The sequence below is a fragment of the Crocodylus siamensis genome, chromosome 4 (genome assembly GCF_052110815.1).
Source record: "Crocodylus siamensis isolate JL-2025a chromosome 4, ASM5211081v1, whole genome shotgun sequence".
In the NCBI taxonomy this organism is placed as follows: domain Eukaryota; kingdom Metazoa; phylum Chordata; order Crocodylia; family Crocodylidae; genus Crocodylus; species Crocodylus siamensis.
In genome coordinates, this window is record NC_143398.1 from 74824464 (window position 1) to 74843789 (window position 19326).

General features: G+C 41.0%; 1 protein-coding gene across 7 annotated transcripts in view; it reads left to right on the forward strand.

Moving 5' to 3' along the window:
* The window catches only part of SYT1 (synaptotagmin 1), a 560022-nt gene that overhangs the window by 427773 nt on the left and 112923 nt on the right, over window positions 1–19326 (forward strand). For 6 of the 7 annotated variants that reach the window (XM_090042587.1, XM_090042589.1, XM_090042586.1 and 3 more), the window contains 3 exons: window positions 3084–3206; window positions 8061–8228; window positions 13086–13253. In XM_090042587.1, coding sequence (XP_089898713.1) covers window positions 3084–3206; window positions 8061–8228; window positions 13086–13253 — 459 coding nt within the window. The remainder of the gene's footprint in view (window positions 1–3083; window positions 3207–8060; window positions 8229–13085; window positions 13254–19326) is intronic. The other variant, XM_090042593.1, reaches the window with a different exon arrangement.

Here is a 19326-nt window from a genome sequence, read left to right on the forward strand (position 1 = left end):
ACTTTCAGATCAAAAATCTTGTGATATACTATGCCTATAAACTGAGGGTCAGAGCACAGTTCCTTTAAATAGTCGTGTTCTAAAGAGTCTCAACATAAAATGAAAAATCCCTAGGTGGTGCTTCAAGTACTTTGAAGAAACCTGGTTCTTCCTCCCTTGTAGAACAGTAGATGTATTAGAGAAGAGAAGTCTCTGTGTCTTTTTTGACCCAGCTTCTATTTAAGCTCTAGCCTCTGATTTGAAAGCAAATGTCTTTCTTAAAGATAAAAGCTATTCTATGCAGACTGCTTTTGTAACATCTGTTCTCTCTCCCCCCCACGCCCCCCACCCCCACTCTTCTTCTCTTGACCCTAGCAATATCAACTCATTCAATCCTGTTCTCTAAGTTCCACAGGACTCCTGCATTTCTGTCCAAGATCAGAAAGGAGAAAGCTAACTTCTCAGTAGAGACAAGTAATGTGGAACCTTTTCTGCCTTCACTAGCAAGCAATTTCGCCTCCAAATTGCCTCCTGTAGTGAATTAGGGAGGGGGTTCAAGAAACGCAGTGGGCGCTACATACACTTGAAAGCACTATGCAAAAGCAAAACCTTTTGTTTTTATTAGCTGTCTTAAAAGAACACTTAAAAGACACTTAAAAGAACCCCATTTAGTCACAGAGAGTGAGCTGTAGGAGCCACTAGCAGCTTGGGAATTAAGAAATTTCAAAAAATCTCATGCATTTATACCAGCTTTAAAAAGGCAAAATGAAGTATTTTCATTGGGGAAAATAGTCTACTCTCTTTTGGTCTCTTTAGGATTATTGATTTGACTTTATAGATGATTTTAACCCAGTATTAACCTTTTTCCCCATTCCAGTACACAGTAATTTATGTTCTGAATAAAAAGACCAAATCATAAATTGGCTTCCATCATTCACTAATAGAATTTGTATCTGTAACTCTGGGCCAGATTCCCAGCTTGCATAAATCAATATTATTCAATTGATTTTAATGGAGCTATACCATTTTATACTAGTTGAGAATCTAGTCCATTAATGGTAAGTTTTAAAAAGATTATTATATTGCATAAAAAATTACCTTGTACTGTACACTTTAGAGTCTAGCCTTTCACTTTTCAACTGATTTTTTATTTAAAGAAAAGTTCTACTTCCTTCTTCTCTTATATTTGTCTCCCTCACTTAATATTTTGTGAGGAGGTTAATTTGCAGCCGTTACATTTTTGGCAGCCAATGCAAAATGTGTAGGAATAGCCAATTCTGACCTTTGATCACTTCCTTTTCCATAGCTCTAATGTAAAGATGCAGCAGAAATGTATGTCTGCTCAATTAAAGTGGACTAATGCTAAATATCTGGGGTGTCTACACATGAGTTCTGGGAAGTGGAGAGGGGCATTTTAAATAGAGCATATCTGAGAGGAGCTCTAATTAAAGCACATGGAGTGCCTCATGTATCAGTGTCCCTGCACTTCAAAATGGCAGCAGGGACGCTTTAGCTACATTTCAGCACAGCGGAGCAGCCTCCACATTCATGTATAAGCACACCTGGTGACATGACTCAAAAAAAAAAGAATAACAATTTGATTCCTATGCTGTGCTATACTGTCTGTTCATTTTAAGTGAGAATTAAAGTTATTTTAAAATAATAAGAGCTTTATAATGAAAATTGCTTCCGTGCTGATAAGATTCATATACCTAACTATATGTATTCATATAATCTACTAGAACACACCCTCACCAGTACATAAAAAGTAAACTGCTGATTAAAGTGGTTTTCAAAAAAGCATTCCAGATAAGCATTCAGGCCAGGTACAGACATTACACTTTTACCAGTGTAAGTGATCAGAAACTGATCTAACCCGTAACAGAACAGAAGTCTGGTACACACAGACTGGCTTAAAAATGGCAGAACCCAATCTAACATTGCCTCCCCACCCCCACAAAGGGCAAATGTGTGTTCTCTTCACTACCAATCTAAGCTACGCCACTTACAGGAAACAGCATAACTTAAATCAATTCCACTTCAGGCTTTTTGAATGTCTATACCTAGCCTCAATGTTAATTTTTTTCCCCTTGTGCTCTCAATGTTATTTTCACACTTTCAAGTTGGTCCTACTTATTTTGTTACTATTTGGCTCAACACTTTGGGAGCCCAATTATGTAGTTCTTTCTCAGGTAAAAGTCTACTTAGGTAAGCACTGTTTGATGGGACACCTTTTAATATGATTTAATAATTGAATAAATTCATCTTGCAATAAAAATATTTCTGCTTTCTGGTACAGCACAGAATTATGGTTTTATGCTACATTTTTCTCTTGTTCAAAACCTGAGAGAATTGTGTCCTTTAAGAATAACAGTGAGGATTTATGCTGAAGGTAAAAATACAAGTATATGTCTTTCCAGCTGTACTCAAATCAGTACACTTTTAAATCAGTTTGGTTCAGCCTAGCTTTACACTGAGAATGATTAAAAAAGGGAAATGGGACTAGACTGGTCTTCTCTATGAACATGCATTTGCTAATGGCATGGTGATATCTTTGCTTTCATAATCATCCTAAATAAAAACATGTAAAATGTTTGGCATATCATTGTAGGAAGAATTCTCCCACAGTGCTATCTTCTTAATGGTAGTAATCCTGCAGAGAGACTTTGCTTTGTTGCAAACAAGTCACAGCATGCACATCTATATTTGACATTGCCAAGATCTCTCTAAGTTGAATGAATGTGCAACCTTGACTATTTAAGAGCATGTTTATCCACATTTGTCTCTATAAGAGACAGTTTCATTTGAAAAGTCGATTTTTAAATATGAAGTTGATGCCTACTTTGTATTTTCAGGTTTTATAACAGTTTTTGCTTGCAATGTCCTCAGAGGCTTTCTTCCTACTTTCATTGCTTGCTTGCTAACTAAAAATGTTTTCTTGCACAATCTGAATACTATAAATATATATGTAAAGAGCATATATGGATTTGTGCTATCATGCTTGCTTTAAATGGCTTTACAGTAGAATGGAGAACACAGTGTCCATTTTGGGGTAATGCCAAAGAGCTGCTCATTTTTATTATTGTTGCCTTTCTTTCCTGAAGGCTCTCAAGGATGATGATGCTGAGACTGGACTAACTGATGGGGAAGATAAAGAAGAACCCAAAGAAGTGGAGAAACTGGGGAAAATCCAATATTCTTTGGATTATGACTTCCAGAACAATCAGGTTTGGAACAAACAACCTCTGATAATGTTTTTTTCTGTGTTAACAGGAGGAAATGGAATACTGTATTCATACCCAGTAGATATTTTTAAAAGATATCTAGTTAGGTTGGGTGAAAGGGAAAAGTGAGTCTGAAAACATATGAAGTAATTGCTTCCGCATTGGTTTCCATTCAAAATATATACTGCACTTCCAGAGTATATATTTGCCTCTTGCTTACTGAGCCAGGGAGTATCTTGCTGAAACATAGTGCTCTTCCCCATGCATCCTACCTCCTGTACAGTTGGATTTATATAACACTGCACCAAAGCTAATTAGCCCTGTTCTAAGGTAGAGCCAGAGGGTGGCTATACTACAGGGGCAGGCAAAATATGGCCTGTGGCTCCAGCCTGCCAGGCCATTCTATCTGGCCCACAGGGCCCCTAAAAATTTTAGAAAATTAATATTTATGTGTTCCTGGCTGCCTGTCAAAGCTGACAGGAGCCAGGGGCAGTAGGACTCAGGGGGAGCCAACAGGAGCCAGCAACAAGGTCAGCCCAGCCCCGCTCCCCTCCAAAGCCCCCTCCAACTCCCACCCCACAACCTCTGCCTGCTGCAGCTTTCACTGCTTCCCTGCACGCCTGCTTCAGCACTATGTGACCCCCGGCTGCATTGCCAAACCATGGGAGCGAGGGGCCCATGCTGATACCCCAGGGCTAGGAGCAGAAGGGTGTGTGTGCAATGATGGAGGGAGAGAGACAGCTAGAGTAAAGAGGGAGAGAGAGAGAGAGAGTGTAGTAAGGGAGGAACTCTGTGTGTGTGTGTAGTGGGGGAGGCAAAGTGTGGGTGTGTGCAGTGAGGGAGGGAAGGGGAGAGAGAGAGAGAGTGCGTGTGTGTAGCGAAGGGGGCACAGAACGTGAGTGTGTATGTGTGTGTGTGCAGTGAGGGAGGGGGAGAGAGAGAGAGAGAAAGTGTGTGTTCATAGGGCAAGTCCCCCAAGCACTCCCCATCATACACATGCACCCACACCCCCTCACACATCCCAGCCACCATGCCCCTATACACAGCCCCCCAAAACCCCATGCCAAAACTTGCTAAGTGATCCTCCAGCTGAAATAATTGCCTGCCCCTGCTGTCCTACTTCCAGTATGGAAGATAGCACAAGCTGGGCAGTACAGCATATATAAGCACAGTGCAGCCTGGAGTGGTACCCTTTCAATCACAATTCTCTCTAATTATTATTAATTATTTGCATTTTAGCAATGGCAATCACAATCAGCTCCCACTGTACTAGGGAGTCTTTATCCAGTTTTGCCCCCGCTCCCTTCTATAGAAAGGATGTGGACAAGTTGGAGAGAGTCCAATGGAGGCCAACAAAAATGGTTCAGGGGCTGGGACACATGACTTATGAGGAGAGGCTGAGGGAACCAGGCTTATGTAGTCTGCAGAAGAGAAGACTAAGGTGAAATTTGATTTGAGGGGTGATTCCAGAGGATGGAGCTAGACTGTTGTCAGTGGTGACAGATGACCAGGGCTCCTGGTTTTCTCTGATTTAAAAAAATCCCCAATTTTTGGTTTGAAAAAATTAAACCCAAATCCACATTTCCATGATTAAAATGAAGCATCTCTCTCTTTCTCTCTCTATACATATATAGACACATATATATATATAAGTGGTGTTTGATTTAAATCACAGAAGAATGTGGATTTTACTTTCTTTAACTGAAAATTATGGATTTTTTTTAATCAGAGAAAACCAGGATCCCTGCAGGTGACGGCACAAGGAGCAATGGTCTCAAGTTGCAGCAAGGGATGTTTAGGTTGGATATTAGGAAAAACTTTCTTACTAGGAGGGTGGTGAAGCACTGGAACAGGTTACCTAGGGAGGTGGTGGAATCTCCTTCCTTGGAGGTTTTTAAGGCCCAACTCAGCAAACCCCTGGCTGGAATGATCTAGTTGGGGATGGTCTTGCATTAAGCAGGGCGTTGGACTAGATAACCTCCTGATATCCCTTCCAACCCTAATGGTCTATGATTCTATGAATGTACACTGTAAGAGACTGTCACTACTCAAAGGAACTTACAGTTTAAATAGAAAAGAGGGAGAGGAAATAGGTGAAGCAGTTAATTCAAGGTCACACACCTGGTCAGTGGAGCAGCTACAAGAAGTCTCCTGATCACTATACCCTCCTCCCCCTCCCACCCAGTCAAATGCTCTATCCATTGGCCCACACTACCTCTTTAATTACCTTCATTGCCAGTGTTTCTTTTTGCTTTTGATTCATGCCCTGCTAAAAACTGAATCACTAATCTTTAAGGAAAATTCAAATAAGAGAATGCTACCACTTAAAAATTCTGATGGGCAGAAAGAATTCCTCCTTTCCTTCAATAGCAGCCCCTAGAATTTGCAAAGGAACTGTACTTTTCAGCCACCCCCACTTATATGCACAAGCCTACACATGAATCAAAAAGACTGTGCTTCCTTAGGGCAGGGCACACCAAAAAATGTTTCAATTCTGAGCAAATCGTAGCTTTCATTTTAAAAGTGCCTTAATCAGATCTTGAAGTCTCTATTTAGGAAAACAAATATATATTGGAGTTGTGGTCCCTGTGAGTTTGTACTCTTCATTGGCACTGACTTCCATATTTACTTTGTGATTTATTTCCACTAATATAAATTCAGAATTTCTTCAGATGCTTTTCATGGTATAAAATAAATTTGTTGCAGGAAGAACAGCTGAAAAAGTGAAGTAAACTTCCTGCATCAATGACAGAATATTTGCATAAGGCTATAATTTTGCATAATACACTGTACTCTCCGAGTCTTTTCAACTAACTTTGAACCACCACTGCTTCAAAGCAAAAGGCAGAAAGAATTCTGCAATCTTTCAAGAGTCTATGAATAAAGGAGCTTTTCCTCAACTCCCAAAGTAAATACAAGTCATCTGACCTATCATTCTTTACCTGACCACTCCTCATCACCACAGTTTTTTGAAATCAGTAGGAAACCTTAAAATCTTCAAAGGGCAGAAGATCTAAAGGGGAAAAAAGAAAAGCTGCAAATCTTTTGTGATAAATAGTTCTGAGCTCCCATAGAAGATGAAAATAAACTTACTTTGTGAATTTTATTAAAGGAAATGTCATGTTGATTTTGAGAGTAAGATTTTCCAAAAGCAAACAGAATGTGATAGAAACCGTTTATTTATTTCCCAACACCAAAGCTTTGATAGTGTGCAGTGTTTAATTAAGGTGCTAAATTGTATTTGTTGTGGATTCCTATTTTATTCTGCTGCCCTAACTCTACTGTTAAATTTCCCTGCTGAGCTCTGGTACTTCCTTGGGACTGAATGATGTGGTTGTATGCCAAGACAGCACAGTTGCATGGAGGAATAAACTAGAAACCCAATTACCATTCAGTATATTGCACTGGGTGAAAAATCTGGACGCGATAACCAAAATACTCTCTAGAGCATGGTGTTTCAGTTTTAGAGAGAGAGCTTTTAAAAGGACTGAATTACTTTTCCACTCTTAAATAAAAGTCATAAACTGCTTTTTTACTCCTTGACGTGAAAGACTTGACATAGATCCTGAGCCTAGCATTGTTTTTATGGACTATTCTGCACTTTAAAATAACAGTAAGGGGGGAAAAAGGAAAAGTTGCATACAACTGAAAGAAAAAAATTGGTTCATGGAGCTTAAGGTGGGAAGCACTTGGGTCACACAATGCTTTTAAAACAGGCAAAAAATTAATCCCATTCTTAAGACTCTGTCTGAAGACTGTACTAGATTGCAGTTATTTTGGTTCCAATTTGTTGGGCTCATATTTCTAATTGTATACAACTGGTCAAGGAAAGGAAAGAACATCAAAGCACAGGATTGGGATGTAGAAAAACTTGGCTTTAGTTCCTAGTTTTGCCTTATGTTTCCTGGGACTTCCAAGAAATTTGTGACAGGACCTTCATCAGTTCCCCTTCTATAAAATGGGGGTGATGCTTTCTTTTTCCTAGCCTATCTGTTTAGTTAGTAAGTGCTTCACTGTGTGAGTGTCTTACCACAAATATGTACAATGCCTTGTACATGGCCCTAATTTGATGGGGGTCTCTAAGTACTATTCATCATGATGGTGAGTAGCACAGAGCAGGCTTATTCAGCCATCTGGAAGCTAAGAATAAATTTTCAGAAGTGCCTGATTCCCATTTCAGAAGTGACTTATGCATTTAGGAGCTTACATATTATTGATTTGAAGCGAGGCAGGCTTCTAAATTCCTAAGTCACTTTTGAAAATATAACTTTTGCATAAGCTATTAGCCAGAACTGGAAAAAAAATTATCATTAGGAATGTAAGCCCCATTTGTGCCCAGAGAAGTGAAGGTGAAATGTCAGGATAAGGGCAAGATCCATTTGATTTCAACAAAATCCCCATCCTTCTGCCAAAGCTATGGCACAGAGAGGCTGGTTTTAAATACAAGTTTCATGGTCAAAATTATGCATTCATGATTGTTTAACAATATATTTTCTATTCACAGAGCTCTGCATAGAAAAATGAGGCACAAGAGGCTATAGCAATTTGGAATTTATTTGATTGCAGTCTTAAAAAAATGATTTTGTAGTTAGCTGCAATCAGCTGCCCTCTTTTCTGCTTTAAAAACAGCCTTCCTAGAGTCTGCATCTTCCTTAATTGGCTTTGTGAAGTCTATAGCCTGGCTTACCTTTCTGCAGAGAAATTCCTGAGAGGATGGTAGATTTATTTTTTAGGAGAACAAAAAGGGGAAAAAAGACAGAAAAAAAAATGGCATTTTTGAATAGATAAATCTTTCCATAAGCAACTGTTTAATATTCCATTCTTCTGTTTCTGTTTCTCTCTCTCTCTCTCTTTCAGCTTCTGGTAGGGATTATTCAAGCAGCTGAGCTGCCTGCATTAGATATGGGTGGTACATCTGATCCCTACGTGAAAGTTTTCCTGCTGCCTGATAAGAAGAAGAAATATGAAACTAAAGTCCACAGAAAGACCCTTAACCCTGTCTTCAATGAGCAATTTACATTCAAGGTAGTCTTTTGCTAATTACTTAAAATTTTATTTTTTTTTGGTGTTTCTTATGTATACTAAAGGTTCATCTCATGCTTAGCTGCAGAATGGCACATCTTAGTTAATTGGTGACCTGAAGCACAGAAGATTTTTCTGCTGCAGAAATCTTTGAGATTCAGTTTTATGATGAAAGCTGTAATCACAGTGGGCCACATCTTCAGTAGGCATAAATAGGCTGGGCTTGATTGTAATCAATGAAGCTAGGCCTATTTCTGGCAACTGGAGATCTGGCCTGTGAGAGCTGGAGATTATTTTGAAGAGTAACAACAGAGGGTGACATTTGGACAAAGGTATGAATATGAATTTCACTATACCAGCATTTCCTTAAAAACATATTTTGTCTGATTTATATATTTCAGTAAATTATTCCTTTTTCTCTCCAAAATAAATTGAAGTACAATAATAGAACAAGTGAAAGATCAGTCTTGTTGGGTTTGCCCATAATCTGACCTAGCAATCCTTTACCATACTACTTTACATATGAAAAGAAATTAAAACTGTAGTTTACATTATGAACAACATCAAGTAAATTTAGTTAAGGCCTGAATTTTAAATTACAGGCAGCTCTTTTAGTGGCATGTTTCTAATCAACCTAATCTGCAGTTATATGGAATAGAGAAGTTCTATTAAACATATTTCAAAGATTTTTCCAATACACATCTCACTTCTGTTACTGTAGGCATTTCCCTCTCTATATGCTCTGTCTTACAATGACAGCTGTAGATTGAAAACAAGAACAGTAACAAAAAACTCAGGCTATGTAATCACTCAGTGAGGAAGATATCCCCAAAGGTCACAGCCACTACTGCATACCTAAGTCTATTTTTCCCTTGAAGATGTTCATAAAAATAATCCTTTCTGGGATATTCCTTTACTGAACTTTCCTATGAGAGCATTTAAAGGGAACCAGAGCTATAAATGACAGATTCCAGTGTAACACACAAGAGAAAGGATACATCAAATAATATTGTCATTTAACAGGAAGACACTTACTCACAGGCAGATAAGGGCTACGTGTTCTAAGTCACATCTTAAATACTGACATTTAAAGAATGAGAGAAGAATGTGTCCTTTGCTTAGCAAGCAGTGACTGAGAGATTTAGGTGCATCCCAATATGATGCTGATAATGGACTGAATCCTGAAATTTTACTCAAGCAAAACTGATGGAGGTTTTGCCTGACTAAGAACTGCAAGTGCAGGTCAGTGCCAAAGTTGCTTTACTCTAAACAACATCAGTACTTTCTGTTTGTGTGGCTGCATACGTGCATTACTTTGGGGTAGGTCAACAAAACATGATTTTATCTCTATTTCACTGCTTTGAGGGAAAAAAACAACAGCTGTGCCTTGAGATAACAGTTCTTTGAAAGATTATAGATTTTCAAATTAACATATTTGTGGTCATAAATATTAAGAGGCAAAATTATCGGGTATTGTCAGGAATTTCACCTGTAAGTTTACAACTCACTCAGAACTCATGAAAACTTGAATCCACTTGAACAGGATTAATTCTGTTAGTATCTACAGCTGAGTGCTGCTGAGATAGAAGTGTTTCCCCAATGAGAAACTTCAGATAAAGAATTTCTTTGTGCGTGTGGGTGTTGAAATCTTTTATGAAGAGAAAAATATCTGTAATTTCTGTGTATTCCCAAAGCAGGAGGTTCACTTCAATGTCTCTATCTCAATGCCCAAGTTAATTGTACCCTTTGGAAAAATTCTGGCTCTACAGTGTTCAGTGAGAGCTCTGCCACTGCCTTCAGGAGAGCCAGGACTTCAGCTTTTGTACTACACATGAGGAAGGGGACCTGGAGCTAAGTCGAGGGCTGGCAGTGCACAAAAGAAAAAAAAATGGAAAATGAGATTTATGACAACATGATGAGTTTGCCAGATATAGCCATTGTCCTGGAGGGTACCGGGAGGAAGGGCTGGACGCCAGAAATCTAGTTTATCTAGGTCAATCTTTAAGTAACACATCTAGGAACTGTCTGGCAAAAGCTTGACCAATGCAGATCATCCTTCTATAATTGTTTCCATCTGATGTGTTACTGATATTTCAGCCTTCTGTTCATGACCCCTGAGGGCTACCCTCAGTGGTACCCTTTACACACACAGGCTTAGTCTTCATTATGTATCTGCTATCAAAATAGCTACCATGACAGAACCTGCAGGTGTAGACACAGCTCTGCAGCAGAAGGTTTTCTGCCACCAGAGAAAGCAGCTCTCTTGAATGACTGAAGCTCTGCTGAAAGAGGCCTTCTCCAACTCTCCTCCAGCTGCAAAGGCTACAGGAGGATTAACCTTTTTATATCATTAACAAACATAGCTATGCCAACAGAACTTTGTAACATAGACAAGGCCATGGTTAACCTAGTCTCAGCATAAAAACTGAGACCATTCTGCCACCCATATGGGAAGACTAAGGTTGGGAGGAAGAGAATGTTGCCCCCTTACTAGTCCAGACATTAGGACCCCCAAACCCACTCCTCCCTTCTTTGGATATCTTGTCCTAATCTACTTTCAAATCCAGCCTCTATATAATTAACTGCACAAGGGATCTTCCGACCTATGACAAGATAGATTTTGCACCTCCCCTGAGATGCTCAGAGGAAGATGAAAAATCCAAAGCCCCCAGATCCAGGCTGTCCGAGAATGGAGCAGTCGTCAGGTCTCCAAGATGGTAACTAGCAAGGAACTCTCATCCTGGTCTAATCCCACAAGGAGAAGGAGAGAGCAGTTCTTCAGAAAAGCAGTTCCTGGGCAGTGGGAGTTGTTGAAAAACTCTCCCCATGGATATAGAGGAGCATAGAGCAAGGTTTGTACTGTGCCATTGGCCCTTCTGCCAAAGTTCCTTCCTCCCTTCTCTTTGTCTCAAGACATGGAAAAGCTGAGTGCTCACAGTCAAAGGAGGAAACAAAGGGCCAAAAGTTTGCTTTCGCTTGATAGCCCAAACAAAGCCTTTCCACTGGTGAAGCTGATGGAGGGGTGATAGGCGGTTCTGGCATTATTGCCAGACATTAGCGACATGTAAGAGGGCATGCAAGTGCACATGTACTCCCTGAGCATGGCAGTGCATCCCTTGCAAAAAGGCACCACTAACACTGCCAGCGGTGCCCGTGGGCAGTTGCTGCTTGCCACCTCCCCCTCCCCCTTCCAGCACCGCTGGCAGCATCTGTGAGCGGTCTATGATTGCCACTGGCCGCTGTCGGCAGTGTCTGCTGGTGGTGGCCGACCACCGGTCGGTGCTCACCACACCTCAACCCCCACCACTGACAGCACTGCGGCCACCTGTGGGAGTTCCCCACTTGCTGCCACCATGTTCCCGCCACCAGCAGTGCCTCTGCCACCTTTGGGAGCTCACTGTGCCCCCCCAGCCACCGGGGGCACGTGGCGTTCATGTTGTCAGAGCTCCTTAAAAATGTATTTAAGTAAAATAGTTGTACATAACGTTAAGTTAGTGATGAAAATATAAACATGGTAAATTATTTACCATTTCATATTTTCAAAATTGTCAGGGGGGGATTAAGTCTAGCACATGGCAACATAAATTTATGGAAAGGGAGGCTTTAAGAAATGTTTGTCCTCAGGAATATGAGTGTAATATTGTCATAAAGACGCATATAAACTGACTTAGTCCTTTGCGTGTTGCAAATCTAAAACCTACTGCACCTTTTTTAAATGGTTACCTAAGTAACACACAACATTTACATATATTTTGTTATTGTACTTCTACATTGTGAATGCACAGCCCTATGCCCACTGAAATTACCATGGTTGTTAGTGGAAACAGGATTAGGTCCTTAACTTGTAAAGCTCTGTAGTGTTATAGCCCAAATTGTAAAGGAAGAGAAGGGGGAAGTACCATATGGTCAGTCAGTAATTTTAAAAGCTGGCAAATGCCAGTAACAAAATATCTGAAGACCCAGAGCTTAAATAGACTGGAACATATTAAGATGTTGATATGGCCAAATATTCTGCCATGCTTTGACATCCCTTTTTATATAGACAGTTAATAGAAAAATGCTTACTGAAGCATAAGGTAACCATTATACTTCCAAAATAACAAAAAAAAATTTAAAATTGACCAAGCCTTCGATGCAAGTCCAAACAATTTTTTAATTAGGCTTTTACAGCCAGCTACTCAAGTGTGGTTTACCTAAACTGCATTACTTCCCCTGAATATTAAAAATGTGACTAATAAACATCCTAACCTGCAACAGCTGTCCCAAACACATCAGAACAGCTGGAGAATTAGTCAGGACTTGGCCTTCTGCTGCTACAATTTCTAACTACATACTAAGACTTTGAATGAACCTCAGAGTCTATGTCATATAAGGTACCATGTTGAAAAATATGCCTGGCTAAATAATAGATAGTTGCACTGTAAGGAAACTATTTAATCTCTAGTTCTTTATGTCAGAAGCAGTAACCTAGGTCTGTACTTTCTCATCAGTCTGTAGGCTGTCCTCTTCTGACTGTTGACAGCATGATTTATTGAGGGAAAGATAGTAGAGGATTAGAAGCTCATGTATTTTGGGGCAAATAATTGGCCTCCAGTGTCAGTTTCACCACCCACAAAATAATTTTGAGGATAGAGGACAGACAATAACAGTGATGAGTGAGCTGCCACATTACACTATTAAGTGCCCTATTCTAGTCTCAGAAAACACTGCATCAGGTGACTAAAAAACTATACCTCATAATTTCCCCCAGTTCAGTTTACCCAAGATGACAGCTGATAAACCACAGAAATAGATTTGCATTGCAGTAACCCCAGCTTTATTCTTTCCATTATGAAGTTTGTCATTTTCTTTTCTTTGTAGGTGCCGTACTCTGAACTGGGTGGAAAAACCTTAGTGATGGCAGTATATGACTTTGATCGCTTCTCCAAACATGATATTATTGGGGAATATAAGGTTGCCATGAACACGGTGGACTTTGGTCATGTGACTGAGGAGTGGCGAGATTTGCAAAGTGCTGAGAAGGAGGAGGTAGGAAAACATAGCTGTTTGTTTTGTGTGGCATACTTTCATCATCTGTTGAAGAAATGGTTAAACTATTAATTGAGAACTGATTTATAGCCACAAAAGTAATACCAACCTTGTGTTAGCCTGATTAATTTTCTATTAATCATGAAACAAACCCTCTTGTAAACATGTATAAGATCAGAAAGTGTTCATGCTGCATTATGGCTTGTTACCTCTTCTTCCAATGGTTTTTGACACTTCATTCACTTTGATCTCAGGGAAAAAAGCTTAATAGAGGGTGAAATTTTACTTGAGTGAATGCACTGTGTACCCACAAAATGTGTGTCTGTATTTGCTGTTAAATTGTGGGATCAGTTTGCCCCTATACTTAATTGTGACCATAGATCTGAATACATCTATCTCTGAGTATCTGATTGTAAGAAGGTATTGATCTTTTTGTTAACATGCTTTACTGACTACTACTCAGTGGGTACTTCTACATGTTCATTAATGCATCTTTGCCACTGTGCATTAAATTTAGTACCTCTAGAAGGCATTTAGGCATTTATACATATGCTCTGGGAGTGGAGGGAGGGGGCGCTTTAATTAAAGCAGCTCTGAGAGCTGCTCTAATTAAAGAGCCCAGAGCATCTCATATATCAGCATCCCCACACTTTAAAATGACAGCGGGGGCACTAATCTAAAGTTTGTTCAATGAGCTTTATATAAAGCACCCCCGTTGCCATTTTGAAGCTTGGGGACGCTGATAAATTAGATGTGGGAAGTTCCTGCAGCACAGTAATTGCCACACTCCAGCAGACTCAATTAATCGAGACTGGAATTACTGAACTTCAGAGCAACCTCCCTGCTCATGTATAGCCACCCTCTGATATGAGGTACTAGATAAAGGTGCAGAAGCTGCACTAATGCGCAGTAGCAAAGGTGAACATTATTTTGTGACTCTTAATGTGCAGTAAATTAATTCTACTGCACATTAGAACATTAGCATGTTTTTTTTCCATGATGCACTAATGTGCAGTAGAACAGTCCACTGCTCATTAAAGCATCTTGTCTAGATGTGCCCAATAACAATGAATTATGTTAGATGATTAAAATGATGCATTAAAGCACACTTGGAATGAAGTGTACTGAACTATTTGATTATTTTTCCATTTCCTGTTTCTATGGTTCCCAGTTTTTTGCACCCTCTTTGGAACAGGACTCTTGTTGTTTTCCATGTAAAGTAATATTCTCCAGGCACCCATGGTACTTTTTAGAAATGTTAAATAACTAAATTGTGCATTCTGTAGAGTTGTTCATACCAGCTTATCCACTTTTTACTTAAGAAAATAATGTTTTTTTAATAAACTTTATATTATTATTCCTTTTGATTGCTAGATAATAGCTGCCCACTCATGGCAGTAAGAATGCACAGCATGTTTCACTTTTCTGGTGAGAGCAGAATAAATTTGAGGCTGACTTCTTTATTGTCTAATTTAGCCAGTACATTTCCTTACATTCTGACCTGGATTCCTATAATTAAAGGGATAACCTTTGGATGAAATCCATCCTTAATACATGTGAAGAAAAGCTGAATGTTGGATTTAGATTTGTAGTTGGTAGCAATGTGTTGAATTAAATTTTCATTCTTCCCTGTTGGCAGAGAAGTCCCTATGTCTTCTCAGATTTTCTAAAATGATAGGTTTTACTAACTGATTCTTCCATGCTAAGTTCTGATGGCTATATCATCTAACAGGGCATTAGACTATATTAGGTGGCATTTTCTTGGTCACAACATCTCTTCTAGGATTCATTTATTGAAAATGTTTTTGACATTAGTGTCCTTGTAATAAGGCATATTTCTTTTCCACTCTTAAAGCAAAAGGTCAAAAGAGATGTGTCAATCAGATTAGAACAAGAGGCCTGATGCTGGGCAACAATTCTTTAGTTTGTGCAAATTGGAATGTCAGAAAGTATTAAATCAAGGCATGTTTGATCCTTCCAAACTTTATTATATGATGAAAGTTCACAGTTCCAAAGAACTGGACTTTTACCCTATTACCCTTTGTGGCATCGAGTATTTCACATCCCTGTATTACAGACAGCATGAAATCAAGTCAATTGAGGAATGAAAAAGATTTAAAACAAAACTATTATTTTCCAGTGCAGACAGCCAATACAATAATACAGGTTAGTGCTGGGTTTCATTTGTAATGTGATGGATAACAATCTCTGTTGAGCATTCATTCATTCATTTGTTTTCTATGCCATCTTCCCAGCAAAGGCTCAGGGCGGCTTACAGTGAGAGCAGGAATACCTTACAAAATATGAGGAAAAAAAGAGGACCAAAAAAACCTAAAAGAGATCTAGAATATTGGCAGAAAACAGACCTCCCACTAAACAGTATCTCAGCCTAGCTTTGGTCTGCTAAATGCCTGCCCAGATAGGAAGGTCTTACAACCCCCCCACCCCCCCCCCCCAGAAGAGGCCTAGGCTCAGCCTCTAGTGAGCCTAAGAGTTTTCAGAGCTGAGGACAAACTACACACTGAAGGTGCGCAGGACGTTCCTTTTGGCTAATCTTAGTGATGGGACAAAAGGGAGAAGGCAACCCTTTAGACAAACAGAGACCAGACTGTTTAGGACCTTACAGCATCCAGAAACCTACTGGAAGCCAGTACAGCCTCTGGAGCACCAGCGTTATGTGCTCCTGGCAACCCATCCATCAGAAGGCAGGCTGCCATTTTCTGCACCAAATTCAGCTTCGTGGTAGTCTCCAAGGGTAGCCCTATATAGAGTGTATTATAATAGTCTAGCAATAAGGTGAAAAAGGCATGGATAGTGGAAACAAAAGGTCACACACTTCTCACCAGATTGAGCTGGTTAAAGGCATTCCTACCCATCAGCTCCACCTGGAGATTCAGGTGCAGTGCAGCAGTGATTCTCAATCTTTTTTTTTACCAAGACCATTTGTAAACATGAATGGCCAGTTCCAACCCAGTGCCCCTCATTCCCGACCCACTACCCCCTGCCCCCAGGTCCAGCCCCTCTATGTGTGAGACATGGGGGTGCCCCAAGCAGCCCCTTGCAGGCTGGAACTCTTCCAGTCTACAAGGGAAAAGCCATTGTTTCCCACATTTTACTACTTTAAAGGAGAACCCATTTTTTAATGTTTGTTGATCCATTTTTAAAGTGTGTTCGTGACCCTTTCATATACTCTTGCAACCTACTTTTGGGTCATGACACAGGTTGAGAAACGCTGCAGTAGAGGATTCAGGGGCACCTCTTGGCTGTTAACTTGGCTGAAGCCCATCAATAATTCCCCACCCCCCCAAGTCACTGGTCTGCCCACCACCTCTGTCTTGTCTGGATTCAGTGTCATTTGGTTCAACTTCATCCAATACCCAAAAGCAACCGAGCACTGGGAGAGGATCAAAATTACTAGGCCAGGGTCAAGTCTGAAAGAGAGGTAGTGCTGGGTGTCATCTGGATATTGATGGCACCTCATTCCAAATCTCTGTACAATCTCACCTAATGGACTCATATACATATTGAGGAGGAAAGAAGATGAGATGAAGCCTTTGGAGACCCCACAGGAAAGGTCCTGAGGGAGAATGAGGACTCACCTAACACCACCTTCTAGGGGTGTAGTTACAATTGTAGTTACATGTTACAATTTAACACCGACCTAACATTCCTGAAAGCTAGCAGATGTTAAGATAGCACATGCTGCAAGCAGTTGCACATTTGAGATTAATACCCTCCACAATGGGCATAGCTCTTATCTGTCACTAGAGAGGCCTGGTGAGCAGGGGTTTGGCTAGTGTCCTGCTTACTGGCTCCCAAGCAGCAACACACACAAGCACACTGGCCCTAGATTTACCAGCAACTGTTACAGGTTACAGCTTACTGGTGCTGTTACAGGTTACTTCTAAAGCATTTTAAATGAGTCATAAAGTTAGAACAGTTTCAGAGCAGTCAAAAGTTAAAGCTTAATCCTGTCTCAGACCTGCACAACTGGGACTTGCCATTAGAGGGCCCAGCGAGCAGGGATGTGCACAGGAACCAGGACTCTATCCCTTCTCTGGGATGGGAGTGGAGGTGAGAGGATGTCATGTAGTTCAGAGGTGGAGAAATCACCATAGGGGCTGTGGGATGGGGGATCCCAGGATGATGGGACAATGCAAATAGAATATTTTATCTCCCCAGAGAAGACTAACAGTACCCTGGAACAACCTGATAATAATAGAACAAAGATAGCCCTTGCCTCTAAATGGTTTAGAGCAGGGCTGGGCAATTATTTGGCTGAAGGGCCACTTAAGGAGTTTTCATAGATTTCATAGATTTCATAGACATTTGGGCTGGAAGGGACCCTGGACGATCATCGAGTCCAGCCCCCTGCCCCAGGGGCAGGGGGTCAGCAGGGATCATAGGATCCCAGCAAGATAAGCATCTGAACACTTTGAAGGTGTTCAAAGTGGGTGCTTGAACCACCTCTAGCGGCAGTCTATTCCAAATCTTGGGGGCTCGGACAATAAAGAAGTATTTTCTTATGTCCACCCTGAATCAGTCGTGACGGAGTTTGTGAAAATTCGATCTTATCATCCCTTGGGGCACTCTGGTGAACAGTCGTTCCCCCAGATCCTGATGAGCACCCCTGATAAACTTATAGGTGGCCACCAGATCACCCCTGAGCCTGCACTTTTCTAGGCTGAAGAGTCCCATGGCTCTCAGCCTCTCATCGTGTGTGGCTCTCCTGTGCACTCTCTCAAGCTTCTCCATATCCTCTTTGAATTGTGGAGCCCAAAACTGGACGCAGTACTCTAGCTGCAGCCTCACCAAGGCCAAATACAGTGGGAGAATGACATCCTGGGATTTGCTTGAGAAGCATCTATGGATGCAAGTCAGCATTTTGCTCACTTTACTAGCTTCAGCATCACATTGAAGGCTCATGTTCATCTTGTGGTCAGTCATGACCCCCAAGTCCCTTTCATCCATAGTGTTAACCAGCGTAGCACTGCCGAGCCTATAAGCATGCTGCAGGTTTTTCCTCCCATGGTGGAGAACCTTGCATTTTTGGGGGTTGAACACCATCAGGTTCTCATCCACCCATTTCATGAGCCTGTCAAGATCTGCCTGGATCACCCTCCTGTCCTCAGGTGTGAACGCTTTACCCCAGAGTTTGGTGTCATTGGCAAACTTGGCCAGTCTGCTTCTGACACAAGTGTTCACATAATTTATGAAGATGTTAAACAGTATAGGCCCAAGGACAGAGCCTTGAGGGACCCCACTGGTGACAGCACACCAAGACAATTGGCTCCCATTGACCACCACCCTCTGGGTCCTACCGCGGAGCCAATTTCCCATCTAGCAGACTATGGTGAGGTCAACACCACAGTTAGCCAGTGTAGCCAAGCGGTGATCATGGGATACCAGAACGAAGGCTTTTTTAAAGTCAAGATATACAACATCAATCTCTTCCCCCTTATCCAGGTGATAGGTCACCTGGTCATAAAAGGAAATGAGATTGGTCAAGCAAGACCTACCCACAACAAACCCATGCTGGGTATCCCTCAGGATATTGCCTTCAGCTAGTCTGTTAAGGATGGCCTCTATGATAATCTTTTCCAAGACCTTCCCCAGGATAGAAGTCAGGCTGATAGACCTGTAGTTTGCTGGATCTACTTTCCTCCCTTTTTTGAAGATAGGCACAACATTTCACCAGAGCACCAATAGCTCTCAAAGATCCATACCAGGGGCTGAGCTATGATGCTTACCAGCTCCTTCAGTATCCTTGGATGTAACCCGTCACGGTTACATCCAGCCTGTCAAGGTGTTCCTTCACAAGGTCAACTTCGATGGAGGGTAAGGAATCTCCCTCACCTGGGCCTCCCTGATCCACAGTGGGCAGGGGTGTCCCATAGGAGTGGTGAAAAACTGATGCAAAGTATCCATTTAGCAAGTTCGTTTTTTCCTGGACATTGGTTGTCAGTTGCCCCATCTGGTTTAGCAGGGGTCCAATGTTGCCCTTGCTTTTCCTCTGGCTCCCCACATATCTAAAAAAAGGACTTTTTATTGTCCTTTTAGTGACCTCTTGAGG